The following is a 19,082-nucleotide window of genomic DNA, read 5'->3' as shown; positions in this document are numbered from 1 at the left end:
AGTTTCTTGCTGAGGGAAGGAAACGCTTAAATTACGCCCAAATTTGTGACTGCTGTCTCAAGTACTGTAGTACCCCTGGGCGAGCGCTGGTCGTCTGAGTTCCTGAGCTGAAGGAAATAATTTTTCCCACCTCGATATCCACCCTGTTGTAGAGTCGTGCCGTGGACTTTCTGTGCCGTCGTGGTTCGTTCTGCTTTGTGCTTACCGGTATCACCAGCCGCTGTTCCAGATGAACGGGTTATCGCTAGGAGAGCTGTGCTGCCTGTTCTGCTGCCCGCCATGCCCGGCCCGCATCGCCGCCAAGCTCGCCTTCCTCCCACCAGAGGTAGGAACATCACAAAATTATTATTACTCCCGTAAACATTTTGGCGGGATTAATAGAGAAGGTCTGGCTGATTGAATAGATACGTATAATCTCCGTAAACACACTGTAAGCCTTCACATTCACCCTCCAATTCCTTTATATGGAAGAATCTTTGTAGGACTTCTTATGTTTCACGTTGTTTACATGTGATTTTCTACACCCTTGGGTGAGGTGATGCCTTTAATTTTGTATCAAAATACTTTTTTCATAAACACATCTCATTGTAAACATTTAGATAGTACTGTTGTGGTAGTGAATAAGGGAAAGTGAGTTGTAGAGGAAAATGCATTTTTACATTATACCATATTTTAATTAAATATTTACCAGAACTCTTACTAGTCTCAGTCTGCTTTGAACTTTTGGTCAGGTGAAGGAATTCAACTGTCTGCCATTTAAACTGAACCATATTTTTTCCCTACAGTAAATTATAATGCCTGACAAATATATATGGGACTGGTCCATCTCTGTGCAAGTGGATCAAACCTTTCAGTCAGGTCTTACCCAGCATCAATTTGGTACAAAAGTGTTGTGCATGTGAACAAACAAGTATCCTTCAAGGGCGTCCAAGACTTCAACAAGCCATTTTGTAAAAATAAAAAAGAAAGAGAAAAAAAATTCAAACATGGCCAGATAGTGACTCTAGTAAGTCCTAATAGAGTATAATAGTTGGTATGTAATTTTGTTTCAAGTAAATTTTTTTATCACAAAGAGATGTTGATAATACTGTTCTTGTTCTCTCCAGCCCACCTATGCCTTTGTCCCAGACGACTCAGGCCAGCGTTTCTCTCTGCACCTATCGGAGCGGGCAGAATGGCAATACACGCAACGAGAACTGGACTGTATCGAAGTCTTCATGACACGTACCAACCGGGGTAATCGCATCGCCTGCATGTTCGTGCGATGTTCGCCGTCAGCGCGGTACACCCTCCTGTTTTCACACGGTAACGCCGTCGACTTGGGCCAAATGTCCTCGTTCTACATTGGCCTGGGAACAAGAATAAACTGTAACGTCTTCAGTTTCGACTACTCAGGCTACGGCGTATCGACGGGGAAACCAAGCGAAAAGAACCTGTACGCAGATATCGATGCAGCTTGGCACTCGCTACGAACGAGATACGGCATATCACCAGAACACATCATTTTGTACGGACAGTCAATAGGTAAGGATTCTTCACTGTTACCCATCATGCCATGTTGTGTTTAGCAGAACCTGCCCATCATGCTTTGCCTTTAGCAGAACTCACAGTTTCTATTTTGATAAGGTTCTTCCTAGTAAGTTGTGCCATCTAGTATTGGTAGAAGTATTCAGGTTTTCTAAAAAAAATGTTTTAAATTTGCAGTTCGGCACAGGTGTTTACCAGTCATACCAAATTACCATGCTCTTTTTTTGCATGCAGGTTTTATTTCTCTTACAGGATTTGATGTGTTAAATCCTTTGGATTTTCTTGCAGACTCAAAAGGAAACAAAAAGTTCACAGACAGTGAACTCACCAAACAGTCTTGCATCTGTTAATCGTTAGTGGTTAGGCACTGAAGTTCAATATCTTGCATACCAGGCACAACATGTAGAAAGCAGCAGTGATGACCTTATAATAAGTTCAGTATTTCTAAGAATAGTAAGATGGCTACTGACCAGATGTTGGTTCTCTATCATGTATTGTGGGGTTTTGTGCAGCTTATTGTATTATCATATGTCAGTCCAAAATCATGAAAATGTTCACATGTGACAGACTCCCGTCAGTTCAATTTAATGGATCAAAGATATACTTGCTTGATGTTAGAAACTTGGTAAACAGGTAAGGATCAGAAGGGAAAAAAAATTCAGAGTTTCGACATAAATTTGGTGCAAATTTATTCATTGCAAGAAGACTTGGTATCCATGGTATTCTGTGTGTTTGAAGGTACGGTGTTTGTTACAGGGTTGCCATGACAAACTGCCTACAACTATGCCTCTCATGTTGACTTCAAAGCATTGTTGGTAGATTGTGGGTAAACACAGAAAACGTTTTCTAATGATTTCCAAGCCATAGCATAGGTACAGGAGCGTCTGGTCTTTTTTTTCATTCTTTCCTACTCACACAGTACTCATTATTGCTTGCACTGTATCAAAAATGTTTGTTTTCTTAACTTCAACCAGACCAAACATTTTTTGTCAGACTAAGTTTTCATCTCCCATTGCTAAGAAAAACTGTGTCATCAACATTACAAAGCAAACAAATACTACAAGATACATGACAAATTTACATCACAAAGGCTGACACATATTGCCTGTTGTTGAGTACTTTTCTCTCTCATCCTTAACCCTTAAGTCTTATAGTGTAAGTAAAAATGTGGAAGAGAAACGTGTGTGCTTACATTTACAACTTTCTGCTTGAAAATGTTGGCTTTCCCACATCTATAGTGAAAATGGGCTTGTCTGATTACTAGTAAATGTCCAGAGACTCCAGACCGTTAGGTCACCTACAATTATATATCTAAAGGTATCATATATTTACATGGAAATACATTCCTTTTGTCTTGTTATGAGAGAATAATTAGTGCATGTGCATTTTAATGCATCTAACACTTAACATGTATGTGCTATATCTATCCATTGACAATCAGTTTTCTAGAATGTGTTGTTATATTGTTGTTGGCATCTTTTTGCTTTTCATAAATGTGGCGTATGATTTTTTGATGTGTCATTCAGTCAGTCACTAAAATTACCCTGGTGCGAAGGATTTACCCATCACAAAACTGCTATTCTCTAATGTTGGTGCCACAGACAGGTGCTACTTATCACCCGAGTCTGGAAAGTCAACTTGAAGACCATCTTGTGTGGGTGGTCCTGAGTAAATACCACTGGGGACAGTGGGGTGCTAAAGAAGTAGTGCACTTGGAGAGGTCTTTGAGTTAGAACAGAGTAGCATGTGTCATGGCTTTTTAACACAGGATAGCTTGATGGCTTCAAGATATATATATCCTGCAACTCTGTGAACTACATGCATGCAAAAATTGAAATTGATAATTTATAATTTTATTTGTGAGAAAGGAGGTACTGTACTTAAAATAAAGTAGATGTTATATTCTGAAGCTTGTTGTACCAAGAACGTTAGTCACTTGTGATTGCATCCCTGGCTTCCTTCTTGAAAGGGCCATTGATTGATGCAGATAATGAAGGGGGAGTTTTCCAAACATGTCATTGGGTTGTTTGACCTATGACTCTAATGAACAGACAGCTTTCAAACACTGTAAATCATTGGATGTTCATCATTTTTCTCAGTGATTTCTCAATGTGAACCTGGGAACATCTTCCCTTGATCTGTCTTGCATTTTGTCACTACGGTTCTTTCAATTGTAAACTCCAAGACACCACAAACTCTTAATTTTTGAAAGCCAAGTGCCATCAACGTAAATGAATTTACAGCAACTACAACAATGATACATGTACCAGGGCACAAGGACCTTTCTATCAATTATAGACAAACTGTCTGAATATATCATTAAGTGTACCTGTAACCAGGCTTTTAGCTAGGATTTTTTTGTTGGGTGTCCATTTTTTTTTATTGTTTGCTATGCGCAGCAAAGATGTGCAGTGCGCGGGCTTTTGGGGGGGGCTTTTTTGAAATTCACAATGCTCTCAAGCACTACTTTTTGCATTTTGAGGTGCGAATTTTGAGGATTTTCAGTTTTTTCCTTCAGTAAACCATCATTTTTGTATTTGTAGTAAGGCTGAAGGGAGGCATGTGTGCATGGCAGGGGTTGGGAGTGGAAAAAATAGGGCGTCTTACCAAAAAGTAGGGCGTCCAATTTCTTAGTATTTTCAGTACAGGGCGTCCAAAAGACACCCTGGACACCCCCTAGCTAAAAGCCTGCCTGTAACCTACAGGTATAATGATTATTTACATTTGTGTGATGCAGTGATCTTGCATTTGCTGTGTTCCTATAGTATGTTCTCAGTAGTATTCACGTTGTTCCCATCTCTGCTGCCGTCCTGCAGGCACTGTCCCGACGATAGACCTGGCCTCGCGGTACGAGTGCGGTGCGGTGATCCTGCACTCCCCGCTCATGTCTGGCATGAGGGTGGCGTTCCCCGACACCAAGAGGACCTGGTGCTTCGACGCCTTCCCCAGGTCAGTCAGTTGTACTGCAGTCAGGAGGTGTGGTGGTAGCCTGAAACTGATGTTTATGTATGAGTGTGTGTGTGTGTGTATATGTATAGTCTGTACATTGTATTTACCATTACATGTTTATGTGCATGCACCCATATTTGAACCCAGCGTGTGTGAATGTGTGTGTGTTTGTGTGTGTGTACATGTACATGTAGTCATGTACATGTTTGTATGATTGGACTAAGGGCATATATTACTATTAGACTGCCAGGTATTATATAATGACATACACTAACAAATCCACAAAACTTAAAGAAAAGAAAAAGATTAAGAGAGAAAAGAGGCTACAGAAATAAAGTTGGTTACCACCTAATACCCTGAAAGGTGTGGGAAGGATTTTAATTAATTTAATGAAAGTCTTATTCACTCACTCCAAGCTTATTAAGACAGTCCATCAGACCTCATCAATATTCCTTTGCTTCTGTATTACCATCTGGCTCATCTATACCTCTAGACAAGGAAAATTGATTCCTGGTTGAAAAGTTACCATTTGCCTGATTCCAGGTGTTATCATGATGTGTTCTGCCTTGTTCCAATTGTCCTCACTACAATGTATGTGGTAATTATTTCTCTGTCATCACAGTTATGGGCCCCGAAAATCTGCTTAGTGTTAATTCTGATTCTATCCTGGCCATTTCTGCATCCCATGATGTGTTTTAAGTCCTCAGCTAGCAGTCATTTCTATCTGTTATTACCCCTAATGTACCATGAGAATGGATTCCCATGGTGGCTCACGTTTGAGTTCTTCTCATAAAAACACTGAAAATCTTAGGAAGGCACCAGTAATGCGTGTATCCTTGTGTGTATGAAGAAGTCTACGGTTGCCTGGTTTTGTGAAACCGTATGCCAGGATTTGGGTTTAAGTTGGCTTCTCATAAGGATTCAAGGTGTTAGGTTTTCTACTGCCATTGTGCTAGCATTTTCTGGATAAACTTCTGTAAATCACAAGTTTATCGCGATATAGTTTATATTTGCGTTTTTTGCAGTCACTTCTGTACCGTGAACGTATCATTACCTCCAACAAACAATTTGCAGACTTTATTTTTGCTGCACCTGCTGCAAATGTACATACATAGTTCCACGAATATGTCTGTCTTTCTCAGACTGCGAACTTTTTGTACTGCAAATATTAAGTGATTTACATTAAGGTGGATTACTGGATTCTGAAGGCTAAGGTTTCCGGGTGATTGTATGATGTAAAATTCAGTGTAGAGAGGCTGACATTTACAAGTTAGAATTAAACGATGATTCAGTGAGGAATATGTCATCTGAAAACTGAGGTAAGTCTCGTCAAAACCTGGTACAGGTGCACCAGTACTTTGTTACTCCACATAGCACATACTGTATTTAGTATAGCACTTGCACCATAAAGTAATTTTATTTTGGTCAGCATGAATTTTTATGTATGTAGAAAATATTTCTATACCACTGTCATAAGTTGGCAACATAGCTTCTTACTGGCTTCCAGAATGTAGTTACAGTTACACCGTAACTTACGTAAGGATACTGAAGGCATGAAAGTTTTTTCGTTCCATTTATGATTCTAATTCCAACTGTCTTTCCTCCTAGCATCGACAAGATCTCCAAGGTGACGTCGCCGGTTCTGGTCATCCACGGCACAGAGGACGAGGTCATCGACTTCTCGCATGGCCTGGCAATCTACGAGCGCTGCCCGCGCGCGGTGGAGCCGCTGTGGGTGGAGGGCGCAGGCCACAACGACGTGGAACTGTACGGCCAGTACCTGGAGAGGTTGAAACAGTTCGTGTCGACAGAGCTGACGCAGCCCTGACCAGGGGAACCCTGCCACTCTGTAAACATGGCACTGTAGCGTGTAGAACCTACAAGTTATAAGCATGTCGGCAGAACGTACTGCACCTGCGCGAAACATCTCATATAAGGTCGTATTCGCGCATATAAGATTAACATCCTGTCTGTAGTTTCTAAATGATGGGTTGCAAATGATACCGTCTGCAACAGGAAATTCTGATGGAAACGTCCAACGAAAACCATTGAAAATCAGGGTTTCGCGCAGGCGCAGTACATTCTGCCGATGTGCTCAAGTTATACATATTCCATGTCAAATGGTGTATATATGCATCAACAGAAGAGGTACAAAATTTGGAGTTGCCAGCTGTGTTTGTTAACTAACAGGTAGTTGCTCCCTTGACGGCTGACACCCCACAACCTGGTTGTAGTGTTTCATTTTTTTAAAAATTATAATCAGAGCACTAACAGTGTGTGATCACTTTCTAACTGTTGACAAACAGATTTCCCGTGCACTCTGTGTTGTAAATCAACAACAGTCATGTATAGGATTTAAAAAGAAGGATAAGTTCTTGCTAACTTCTTTGAAGTAGAGTACTTGGTTCAAAGGGGTTAGGATTTATTGTTTATGTTTGCCTGTAGATCTTTTCATACATCCCTTTGTTTTGGGAGATGCAGGGCACTGTGGTCTATGTTGTCATGGTAAAAACTTTGTTTTGCACTACCCATAGTGCCCTGCATCTCCCAGCATGCATTGAGATCCAAGCAAAGGTGTATGTGTTGCAGAGGAAAGAGATATGGTGCTTGCAAACTAACTGGACAGGGAAACTGAACAAACTATTTGACTTTGTTTATGGTGTTTGTATGTATATGGGGAGTTGGGCTAGTTGTAAAGGTTTTATTAATTAGTATGATGGGAGGATGGTTTCCCTTCTGGGTGTAGGGTACTACTAACAGGGCATGGCAGACATTTAAATGCTTCTGCCCCTGGGGTGTCACCAAAAAAAGAAGAGTTCTTGTCTATAGTATTTCTTACTTATGTAGGGGATAACACTGACACACAGGAATGTGCTCCAGCACTTTGACAAAAAGGAAGGAAAAATCAAAGAATCTTTGAACGCTTGTACTTGTAGAAAATTGTGTATGAAAAAAAAAGATTGTGTATGAAATCCAGAAAAATCAAGACTGCACAAACCCTGTAGTAAGCTGGCTTCAACTTATTTAGCTGTCTTGTATATATGCTGGGCTTACTTGAGTGTGGAAACCTCAAACCTCATCGGTCCACAAGTAGTCTGTAATACTAACTAGACTAAAAGACAAGATACAAACTAGCATTATATAGAAGTCAGCTGGGTAAGTTGAGGCCATACACGTGTTTGTAGGGCTGTGTGAAGTCCCAAGTTCACAGAAGTATCTCATTTATTTGTCCCGCCATTTGTTGTGTATGTGTCTGTGCCTGTCAACATGTGTTAGCATAATGTGGCAACGCAAGTTCAACAGTAGATTATTTTGGTCACAGATGAAGGTCTTGTCTGCTTTGGCAGAAATGTTGCTAAAAGGTTGGAAAAAACATTTGGAGAAAAAGTTTCAAGAGAATCTACTATTTCCACCTTAATTTTTCAACATCAGGGCATCAAACTTGGATCGTAGCCAAGACTAGAGGATCTGTTGATTAATTGGACTTGTCTGGCCTTAACTGGTCCTTATTTACACAACACATACTCCATGGAGGTGGCAATCTGATTCTGTTTTGAAGTACTGTTCCTTTCCTTTTTTTGAAAAAATTGTTTGCCATGTGAAGAACAAAAATATACTTAGCATTTTGTATGATTAGACTGCTAAAAGACAAATTTCTGAGTCATATCTGCTTCAAGTACATGTTGTATTTTCGTATCACATTTTGTCTTTTGCTGCAACTTTCATACAACTCATTCACCAAAATCAAAGGGAGGACCAAAGAAATTGCTGACTTGTGCATACATAGCCAAGAAAGACATGCAAAAGTTTCTTTTTAAAAATATCACATGCTCTGGCTTAGGTCTTCATCACTTAGTTTATGTTGTCATCTCAATGGTAAAAAAAATGCTGGAATTGTGTAAATATGATCATTCTGTATGGTCTACACTTTGTAGTCCCTCCTTGTACATACAATACCAGAGTTTTCCATCATGCTGTGTTGGCAAGGCATCTTTTCTTCACATGTGTACGTGTACAAGTATAATACTGTAGATGTTGTGTCAAGAGATTCTTGTATATCACAGAGATTAATTTGCAGACTAGACAGTCAGTTGATGTAGTCTTATGATATTTCTCTAAGGACGAGTGCAGGTTTGGATTTGCATGTATTATTCAGAAAGAAGATTAAAACATCATTGCTCATAGCTAGCTCAGCTGCTGTTATAAAGAAGGAAGAGGGCAAAAATATAAGTCAAGCTTTGCAGACTTCTTATGTGATGATTGCCTAGTTTCACTTTGAAGATAGTGCGATGGAATTGTGTCCAAAAAAGGCTACACTATGTAAATTCCTTGGTTGTCAAACATTTGTGAAACAAAACTGACTTTAGCATTGTGAAGAACTATGTCTATGTTCACTCACATTCTTCAATTCATTTCTAGATGCGAATACAAGTTCTTGGCTTTGTGAAAATAACTCACCTGGGATTTTTACTTCTTTATTTCCTAGCACCAATGAATTGTTCCTGGTGTGGCCTTTTGAAGCAAAATTTTACTGGTGTGATCCCAACCCATGCACATCCAATGTGTAGGGAGAGGAAGCAACTTGGAAATGTGCAATCTTTTGCAGTTTTGGGAGGAACTTTTGTCCAATCAATTATTGCTGTGAAGTGAACCTTGGGTGTGGATGGGTTTAAGTATTGGTATTTGACTGCCCCACTGTGAAAGCTGACAACAAGAAGTTTCTTAGACTTCTGTTCATAATAAGGACAAAGATCATCATGGCACCATACAGGGTTGGCAGATGTATGTAACATTCTCAAAATTCCTGGGAGTTTCCAATTCTTGATCCAAGTGTCTGACTGTTCGTAGTATTTTAAATGAATTTGAAGTAAGTTTGATGACTACATACTAAGTACTTTGTCTGGCATGAATTAAATCATTCCTGTTTAATACAGTGTGTTTTGGTAGGAAAAGGCTGTTTAAAATGTTAGTCTGTGTTCCTTATTTGTTTGAACCTCTGTACTTTGGCAGTGCTCCAAAAAAGTAAGTTATCTGTACAAAAGTATTTTGCCATAGTACATTTGTACAAAGTTTTATGAATATTTCAGCACCCAGATCTAGAAAAGCTCAGAAGAAATACAGAGTATTGGAACATTTCAAGTTAACACTGAGAAAAGTCTTGTAAAAAGTTATCACCTGCTCAATGACATAATGTTTTTTGATCTATTTAGGGCCACACCAATTTTATTTGTTGGTTCACGGATTCACCTTCAATTAAAAAAACACATTTCAGCCTCAGAATCAACTGCAAAATGCTCATATTTTGGCCCCAACAGTTGAAGGAAGTCCCTTCTCTTCAGAGCTGTTAGTTTTTTTTTTCATCTATCAATGCAGTGGTTTGATTAAAAGTTTGAAATTCATTGTTTGAATTACAAATCAGCCTGGTATGTTGACTTCATGGCTCCTAGCTTAGCATTTGGGGCTATCATAGCATGCCTAGGCCTGTTTTTTTTTTCACCATTGCTTCATATTTTATAATTATGAAAAAACCAACTAATCAAATTGGTGTGGCCTAGACATGGAAAAGAGGTTTTACTTCATCATATGATAATGACTAAGCAGGTGTATGGAAGGTTATGACTATACCAGTCATAAAATCATGGTCAGATTACCTCAAGTTGTACATGTCAGTTATAGGACCACTGAATGTAGAGTAAGAGCATGTTTTACACTAATAAAGTACTGGGCACTTGTTGTAAATAGGGCAACTTAATATGAAGATCACCTTTCTGTGTCAGGCCATGCTGTTTGTACCAGTCATTAAACCAGGAAAAAATGAAGTGGGGCAAGATGTACATGATTGTGATTATGTCTTATCCAACTGTAGACATTACTGCTTATCAACGCTTTTGTTTCTTTTGCCATACAGTTTTGTATGTCTAGCTGAGTTGCTTTCCAAGCAGATGTTAGACCTGTTTTCAGATATTTTTTAAGCATCACTAGACATTTTGTTTGGCTTTCTATTCTGTCAGCTTTTCTATAACTGTCCTGGCTGACAAAATAGAAAACAAAATGAACATAGGCTTGGAGAGTTTAGCTGCATGCTTTAAAACTGTCATCAGGTGTAGGTATCAGTAGATAGGTCTGGGTACAAATCTGGACCTGAACAAGTTGAGATAGTAACCTGAGGTTACATGTATGGCAATGACAGAAACTCAAAACAGAATGTTAATTTGGACTTTTGTCATCTCAAGCTAAGAACCTAACAGTGTTCTCTCGAAATGAAAGGATCTCAATGTTGGATCTCAAACAATGTTCATCCATACCATCCTTTTGCCTTCTTTTCCAGTACTAGATTTTCATCTTTGTCATAATCAAGAGAGATTTTGACAAGATGGGAGTCCCCATTGGAGGAAACCTTGTCTCTAAATCGAATTTTTCTCACAATTAGATTGCAGAGCGGAATAGATATTACAGAACCTGAATAATTGCATTCCATTACATATTAAATACTGTAACAGTAATTTGCCCATTGTGACCATCCACACACACCCACACACAATTTGGTTCGAAGAAAATAAAACTGGCTTTTCTTGCTCAAGAATTGTGGCTATATTTGGCACAATAATTATTCCATTTTATCAGTATGTGGTGTGACGGTGTGAAGGTGTTAGAACCACATGCTTTCACAAATATGGACTGGCTTGTGTAAAGAAAATCCACTGTCTAAATATTTTTGTTTACCACACAGTAGGAAAGCAAAGGGGTTCAAACTGGTTGTTTTGATGTTTCATTATGTGGTTGACTTAAAGATTTTCAAATCTTGTGTTATAAATGCTAACAAAAACAAAGGGGCAAAGCAAAGGTCTACATAATGAACAACCAAGGTCATGTAAGCCTGACTATTGTTTTGCACATGTATGCTTCATAACATCACATAAAGCAATGCATGGGCTCCAGAAATGTACAGAACTAAAGTTGTCACTTTAAACCTCCTTGGTATAACACTTCTGCTAGGTGCCATTTTCTATTACATTATTTCATCTGCTGTGTCTAAATGCAATAAACATCACATATGTATACAAGGTGTCCAAACTCAGTAAAAGTAAAATAAGGGTTTAAACTTTATTTTGTCATGATATAATTTCTTCAAAATCACTTATCAAAAATCATTTTACTGATATTTACTGCAATGACCATTATACAATGAGTGACAATATCACATTAAAAATGCAGTTATGTCCATTACAATATAGCAGCAATTAAAAGGTTAACAGAACAAGCTCTTTTGACTCTACTAGCTACGACCAAAGATTTTGTTCCTGAGATATTCCTTCCGTTCATTGTTCGGGTGCCTGGGTAGATCTTGCCACTCGTAGTAGGGAATCTGTCAGGAATAAAAGCATGCCAACATTAAAACACTGAAACAGGCCTTTTTTTTTTACAGTGAAAGGCAATAGGGAATATAAAATAGAGGCGCCAAATTGCTCTGTGTCCTACCATAATTGTAAAACATTGATAGGCAATCAGAGATAGCATACTCCATCCCATTTTATATATCCTCAGAGCTCCTATTTTTGTCTGTGGGACCATTAAAGGAGCACTTAAGTCAGGAGAGGGGTGTCATTTTCCAGTAGGTAATAATTTAAAGGAGTAAAAGAAAATGCATACTACTTCACAGTATACAATAAAGTACCCACTGGTTGCATGTGCATGAAAAAGCATCAGTTCTCTGGTAGACTCTACAAGTACATGTACCCTGTAAGCAATTCCAGAATGTGCCTATGGCTCAATATAAGTAGTTACAATAATAATTTACTGGGAGATGAGAAAAAATTTATTCATTTGGTATCATTTCAACAATGATTAGCCACCTTGGTATGCTCATTTAGGATTTATGCTAAAAATATTAATGCTGAATTAAGCAAAGTGAGATACATGTCCTTCCTGGGAATGCATGGGCAGTACCTGTAGAATCTGCATCCTGTATTGTCGCACAAGTGGCACTCTGCAAAACATCTGCTGTTTATGTCTACCGTACCGGTATTCGTTGATAACTAATCTTGGAAAATAACACCCATTTTCCATGTGGCTGTTGACTCACCTCTACCACCTGGTACCCCAGCTTCCTGAGTTGCCTCCTCTTCATCTGATGGACCCCCAGCAGAGTGTGGCTGTTGTAGAGGTGGTGTTTCATACTGGTGACCTGTACAGCCAGTCTGGGGAGGGGGTGTGAGGGTTGAAAGTGAGAACAAAACCCTTTTAGACTTGTTTATTTACCAGGTAGTTGTTTTTGTTACTTTAAATTTACTTCAATTTGAATCTACTAATTTTTTTTTTCAAATTCTGCACAATGTGAAGACCACAGAGTAATTCTAGTCTGTATCTCTTTATGGTACTAGTAGTAATTGGCAGGCGCTAGTACAAACTCTGCTGGTGATAATGATACTAATATCACAATTATTCATAATCATACAAGTACCTTGTTATATTTTCTGTGTCTTGGTTTGCAGGTTCCACTTCCCCTTTGTCCTTCAAACTACTCTCTGATTTTGTACCTGCAATACCAAAAAAATCTTAAAATGATGTGCACTGTCCTATAACCTGAATTAGGTCATGTGATACATACTAGTAGTTAGACATTGTAACTGTTGCCAGTATGCTAATGTCTCCAAAAAAAGTCAACAAAAAAAGTCAACAAAAAAAAAGCTACAGAAAAAGTCTATGAGAGGTCATTAGGCCACACCAATTTAATTTGTTGGTTCTCGGACTCGCCTCTTCATTTTTTCCTGATTTGCAAAAAAAAAAAAAAAAATTTCAGAATCAACTGCATAATGCTCATATTTTGCCCTGAACAGTTGAAAACAGTCCTTTTCTTCCTAGTCGTTACAGTTATTCCATCTTTCAATGCAGTGGTATCATTAGAAGTTCAAAATTCATTCTTTAAATTTTGAACCAGCCTTTTGTGTTGACTTCATACCTCCTATCGTAGCATTTGTGGCTATAATAGGATGCCTAGATCTGTTTTTATTTTTATTTTTTTTCGCCCTGTCGCTTCATATTTTTCCTGAAAAAATCCGAGAACCAACAAATTAAATTGGTGTGGCCTTATATTATTATATAATGTGTTGCATGATAGCCAGGCATAAAAATAAGTGATTTTGAACATGATGCAATGAATTCATACATTATTATAACTAAATCTAAATACTTAGGGGACCAATTCAATAACAATATATATGCGGTTGAATCTTGTTTGTAATTGACAAAAATGACTTAGATTTAAGTTATAATTATCATCCCCGTATAGAACAATAATTATGAGAACAAGAAATTAACCTTCTCACTGCTATGGTCCCATAACGTCACATAATCTGAACTGGTCACAGCAGGGGTAAGCACACAGAGGGTAATATATATTAAGTCTCTCACCTGTTAGGATATCAATGAGGTTGTTGTCCAGCCTGATATCTGCTTGTTTCTTCTTGGCACGAGGTGTGGAGACAGGACCAGCAATTGTCACTGCCTGGTTTCTCTGGTCCACATGTATCTCTATATCTACAAGAATAAACAGCAAAGAAAACAAACATAATTAATATATAAAAATGGCCTTTTTGAATTTTTATTGCACAAGTAAGTGGAAAAAAGTTTAACAACTAGGAAGGCAAACAGGTAAAACAGAGAAAACGAATTTGATGTTTCTGACTTCCGGAGATTCAGTGAGTGCATCTCACATCTGATGAGGAAATTGACCGAAAATTTATGGTGAGTTCCTTTCTTGTCTTGGAACAGAGCTTGAACTTTAGACTATGGATTCTACCGACACAGATGACCTTTCATTCGAAGCAGGATGTTTTTTTTCTTTTAATGCATTGGATTGAAAATGTCTGGAAAATACAATTTGATAGAATTCCAAAATCTTGCAGGATTTCCAGTGTAACAGGCCAGGATGTACCCCAGGAAGAATATACCCAGGTCTAGTCTGACCAGGGAGACATTCTGACCTGTTAAACAGGTACATGACATTGTGTAACATGGATAGATCATCTTCACAGTGCCAGTCTAACCTGTGGACTTGAAGTGTGACAGGATGTGGTGGACCTTGATGCGTTCCCTGCTCATCGTCTGTTCCAGTACCTTCACCACCTCTGATAGGTTCTCCCGATACGTCAGTTCATGTTTCACACTTCCTCCTGCACCCTGGAACATCATTTTTGTTTTCTTAATTCCAACAATTATCACAAGACATGGTGACGGCACACTCAAGTTTTTTTCAACTTATTTTTATGCCGCTACCAATGCAGGGTACAAACACATAAACAGAAAATAGACATACTCATTTTCGCCTGAGTTGAGTGAGAAGAGTCGTGTACAGTGTCTTTCAAGAGGGCACAAGATCAGTGGCATGGCAGGATTTGAACTTGGGACCTCTTAGTTCCCAGCCAAACGCTCCGTCGTTATGGCACACAACTTCCCAACATAATTTACAGCATCATATACAACATATCAGAACATTTCCATCCATAGCTTCTGGTGTTCTAATAATAAACTACAAAGCAACAATCATGTGCTACAAAAAATTCTTAACTGGCAAAAAATTTCCAATCCTAGGGAATAGTAATTTCTCCATACATAGCTTCTTGTGTTCTGCCGACAAACCACAAAGCAAAACCGTGTGCTACCAAAAATAATTCTTTACTGAGGAAAATTGTCTATTCCTAAGGAATCCATTTTACAGAAAGATCATGTTTGAGCAAGGAGGTCTAACCACCTCAGGTAAAAATACCAAAGATACGCCAGACTGATGAACATGCGTATCACAATGATGTTTTGTCAGGAGGAATTCTGTTCACAGATGATAGATGTATTATGCATGACCAAGACCTGTGAATGCATACTTAAACTTTGCCCTCTCACCTCTGGTAGTTGTTTGATGAACTCCTGAGAGAGCCTGTGTCCGGTATAGTCCTCACACTCCACTCCCACACTACCATCAATAACATATAGGTCACGCATGGTCTCCCATGGGCAGTACTCTGGTATGAGACAAAATACAAATATGAGACAAATTTCAATTTCTTTCAGAAAAAAATATATGGAGAGGAATGTTATTTTTGACAACATTCTAATAAAAACTGACTTTTTATCTGCTTCAGGGTATCTGGACTGAACACAGTGTTGATGAGGTCATGTGGGAATTTTTCCATGTAGGCCAGGGCTGCCACGCTGTACACAAGGTGCTCAGGAAATGTCTGGAACTCACTGGAGCGGGCACGCAACTCCTAGAAAAAAAACAAGAACAAATCAAAGGTTGTCAGCTTTATCGCATTTTCAGTTTTTTTTACAACCTGACGTGATGTCTCTGGTCATCATCATTCGAGAACAACAGATGAACAGCAACAACATCACATTTTCATGACTGATATGAACAAGGTGGAACACCAAGGGGAAGTATAGTCTTACTAGACGATACAGACGTTGATATTACCAAAGGTCCAATGTACATGTGAAATATCCTTGCCTATCTGGGCCATAGCTAGCTATACAATGTACAATGTAGCTTGAAAATGCTAGCAGCATACCCTCAGCCAAGCAGCCCTATAATCCTTCCTTCTGGTGCATTATGAGTAATTGCATTGCTGTTGTTGCTGGGTAAGGTTGCAAAGGGTGCTGTGAGGTTACCATCCAATCAGGTCACCCCTTACAGTCAGGAGGAGCTTTACTTCACTACTTGGTTGTCCCTTTGTGACCTTACCTGAGAACAAGACCAGGGCTGTAGCTAACACCCTAGAAATATGGATTATAGGGTGGTTTGTTAGGGTGTGCTGCTAGTGTATAGTATGATACAAGATGTAGCTGGAACTCTTCTGGGTGATACTGTGAAAGGTATTCCAACAGACTTCAAGACACACTTAACTTTGCCCTACAGAAGACACATACCGTCACCATAGTATCAAGAAACAGGTCAACATTGGCTGGACGATAGTTTAACTGTGCAAACGTCCACAGGAACTTGGCGATGTCTTTGATCCGACACAGTTTGGCGTCTTTCACGGCTTTCTCTGCCACAGCTTCAAGCAAGTCCTTGTCGAATATATGGAGCGCTCCATACGTGAAGATCAACTGCATCACTGACACGAGTGGTAGGTCCTGAATATTACTGGAAAAAATTTCTGCGGCCTTCTTGAAGAGAGGCAAGTGGACTGTTGTCGCATGTCTGAAGGCCTTGAAAACACTCACTGCACTGAAGAAATCTAGTCGGTCAAAATGTTCGCAGGCCTTGTCCCCCAAAACCTGCAACAATGCAGTTGAGGATATGATAGTCTGAGACTTGAAGTAACCCAAGCAGATGGCTGCAATCTCTTTTCCGCTAAGTTCGTCTACGTGCGAAAGCACCACGTCTTCTAATTTCTTCATCAGTGTTAGCGGTGCCGTCCTGTTCTCTCCAATCACATACAGTAGCTGCACCAACTGATGATGCGTCAGCTCAAGATACTTTGGCTCAATACACTTTAACATTCGACCATTGTAATCAGTAACTATCCGGCCAATCGCTCGCCAGGTATCAGAGACAAGTAGCATCGTATCAATGTCCCAGTCATAGACCCTTCTTTCGCACTCTGAAATGAACTTTCTGTAGATTCGATGCCAGGGTGGGATCTCGAAGTTGTAAAGGGAGACTAAAACAGTCACAAAATCTTCATCTGTGAACACTTTGCAATAGTTGGACACCATTGTGAGGCATGGGTCGTAATGGTCACTTTGTAAAAACTGTGTAATCCTGTTCTGTGGTTGGCTAGCTAAAGCTGACAGACTGTCGGCTAGAACTGCAGGACTAACATCTTCTTTGTTGTAGCTGATCGCAGCTAAGACACTCTCTACATCTGTGTCATTTGTACTTTCTTTGCAACGATGAGACTTCAGGAAATTGTCGGCTGTAAGATATCCGTCTGAGTCTTCATAGAAGCTTCTTGTAGCTGCCTTCTGATCAAATTTTTCTTCGCTCTTTGGACGTTCTAGAAAGTCCTTGATTCTAAACTGGCCACTTCTGTGATGCCTTTCATTCACTGGGTTCCTTTTGCGAAATGTATGATGCTTTGGAACTGTTGGCTTTTGGAGTGTCGTTGTCGAATAGCACTGGACTCGAAGATGCATGGAGGGAATCTTTGCTTGGAAGTAAATTCTACAAGCAGTGAGAGGTACAGACACAGGAGAAAACAGGAAATAGCTGCCTTCTGTATAGTATCTTTTGAACAGTGTCTGTAAGAGTGACCCTAGTCTTCGACTGCTTCCCCAATAAGCTGGACTCAAGACAACAGATGCCATCTGGGTTCCTGAAAGAAAAGCGGAATATATCAAATTACCTTGTTTGTATTTAATTCTATTGGGAGCTGTTGGCAAGTTACGAGCTAGCTGTTTCTCCTGACCAAAGGTAGCTGTCAAAATCAGCTGATAATAAGAAGCACCGATAATGGCTCCCCCTACCCTCTTTCGTTAGTACTACAGATAAGTTGTATAACAGCAAATTATGTTGTGTAATGCAGGGTGACCTCGACCATCAAATCTGTACAACGTATCCAATTATTTAATCAGTTGAAATAGCATTAATGTACGCAGCTAATATACCAGAAATCTAACTACTGGATCAAATTATGTTAATATTTTCAATTACCAAACGTTTGCACCATGGCCAACTTGTGACACTACATGATAGTACATCTCGCCTGCCAGTGTGGCCAATGGAAGCCTCACCTGCTATGGCCTTTATATCACAGACTTGTATCAAGTCCAAACAGAAGAAAAAGGGGTTTCCTGCTCGATCCTGGCACCGGTATACATGTACGAGTAACGTAGGCTACGAAAAAATTATGACGAAACCAGAAGAGATGTTGGCGACGGATAACGATATCTCGGAAAAAAAAACCCACAAACAATCGTTGCTCATACCTTGGTAGCCAACAGCCCTGTTACTACAAGGTCTGCAAACTATTATTTGAAGGGCAGTGATCGGGATCACAGAGATAGTTTTGCACTTCTGATGTGTTTCCGTGTCCGAACATGTGGTGACCCGACCCGGAAGTAACTCGATGGGCCCTACCATTTACAAGTAAACAAGATTGATTCTATCAAGTAGCTTAAATGTAGACACGCACATATAGTTTCTCAAATGGTCAATAAAAGATAATTCATTGGGGTTATTTCTTGATTTCAAAGGGATAGTTTTGCTTACCTATTACGTTGAAATTTATTTTTGATATAGTGTGACACCCTCTTTTCTGGTAGTGAAATAGTCCTTCAGCGCCCGCCAATCGACATCGCCGGTTATGATGCTTCAAAGTTTCGGTGTCTCAAAATATACATTATGTATAACGATATTAGCATTTAAACCACAAGGTTTGCATATATCCATCTCAAAGTCACACCGCTACAGGTAAGGGGTCACAAACCTAATCTGGGGATCAGATCAGGAACACAACTTATTGACATGGTTGAGGACTGCAGTGCAGCTATAAATTTTGTGCGGTCCGGAATACACGAGGGATAAACCCTTGGGATGAGACTTCTTGAACTTTCTGCGTTGATTGTGGTAATGCATATGATTCAGTTTCAGTGATGTTGTTGTTGGC

At 39.4% G+C, this 19,082-nt stretch overlaps 2 protein-coding genes across 3 annotated transcripts; one reads left to right on the top strand and one right to left on the bottom strand.

Moving 5' to 3' along the window:
* The first annotated feature begins 6 nt into the window (after positions 1-6).
* LOC109466013 (protein ABHD17B-like) lies at positions 7-9,405 on the top strand. Its single transcript, XM_019763533.1, has 4 exons — positions 7-325; positions 1,107-1,524; positions 4,344-4,476; positions 6,085-9,405. Exons 1-4 carry the CDS (start codon positions 230-232, stop codon positions 6,302-6,304), a joined length of 867 nt encoding a protein of 288 aa, XP_019619092.1. The 5' UTR covers positions 7-229; the 3' UTR covers positions 6,305-9,405.
* A 555-nt stretch (positions 9,406-9,960) lies between these two features.
* Positions 9,961-18,530, bottom strand: LOC109466009 (FAST kinase domain-containing protein 5, mitochondrial-like). 2 transcript variants are annotated; one of them, XM_019763526.1, is made up of 9 exons: positions 18,403-18,530; positions 16,396-17,789; positions 15,596-15,737; positions 15,373-15,491; positions 14,523-14,655; positions 13,888-14,013; positions 12,938-13,013; positions 12,560-12,674; positions 9,961-11,842 (listed from the first exon to the last, which is right to left on the bottom strand). In XM_019763526.1, the coding sequence occupies exons 2-9, from the start codon at positions 17,779-17,781 to the stop codon at positions 11,753-11,755; spliced, it is 2,187 nt and encodes a 728-aa protein (XP_019619085.1). In that variant the 5' UTR covers positions 17,782-17,789; positions 18,403-18,530; the 3' UTR covers positions 9,961-11,752. The 2 variants fall into 2 exon arrangements, with proteins under 2 accessions (XP_019619085.1, XP_019619086.1); XM_019763527.1 differs by lacking the exon at positions 18,403-18,530 and adding an exon at positions 18,208-18,352.
* Between the last annotated feature and the right edge of the window lie 552 nt (positions 18,531-19,082).

Source organism: Branchiostoma belcheri, unplaced genomic scaffold (assembly GCF_001625305.1).
Source record: "Branchiostoma belcheri isolate BF01 breed outbred unplaced genomic scaffold, Haploidv18h27 scaffold16, whole genome shotgun sequence".
Classification (NCBI taxonomy): Eukaryota; Metazoa; Chordata; class Leptocardii; order Amphioxiformes; family Branchiostomatidae; genus Branchiostoma; species Branchiostoma belcheri.
The sequence above is the reverse complement of the archived record's forward strand: the minus strand, read 5'-3'. Positions and strand labels throughout refer to the sequence as shown.

What these genes read in the sequence shown, in the direction of transcription:
- LOC109466009 (XM_019763526.1), bottom strand. Translation starts at nt 17,781, where the DNA reads ATGGCATCTGTTGTCTTGAGTCCAGCTTATTGGGGAAGCAGTCGAAGA. An exon ending in TTCTTGATACTATGGTGACG is followed by an intron (nt 15,738 to 16,395) that starts GTATGTGTCTTC and finishes TTTTTTTTCTAG; the next exon opens with GAGTTGCGTGCCCGCTCCAG. An exon ending in GTCACACTTCAAGTCCACAG is followed by an intron (nt 14,014 to 14,522) that starts GTTAGACTGGCA and finishes TTATTCTTGTAG; the next exon opens with ATATAGAGATACATGTGGAC.
- LOC109466013 (XM_019763533.1), top strand. Translation starts at nt 230, where the DNA reads ATGAACGGGTTATCGCTAGGAGAGCTGTGCTGCCTGTTCTGCTGCCCG. An exon ending in TCGCCTTCCTCCCACCAGAG is followed by an intron (nt 326 to 1,106) that starts GTAGGAACATCA and finishes TGTTCTCTCCAG; the next exon opens with CCCACCTATGCCTTTGTCCC. An exon ending in TGCTTCGACGCCTTCCCCAG is followed by an intron (nt 4,477 to 6,084) that starts GTCAGTCAGTTG and finishes CTTTCCTCCTAG; the next exon opens with CATCGACAAGATCTCCAAGG.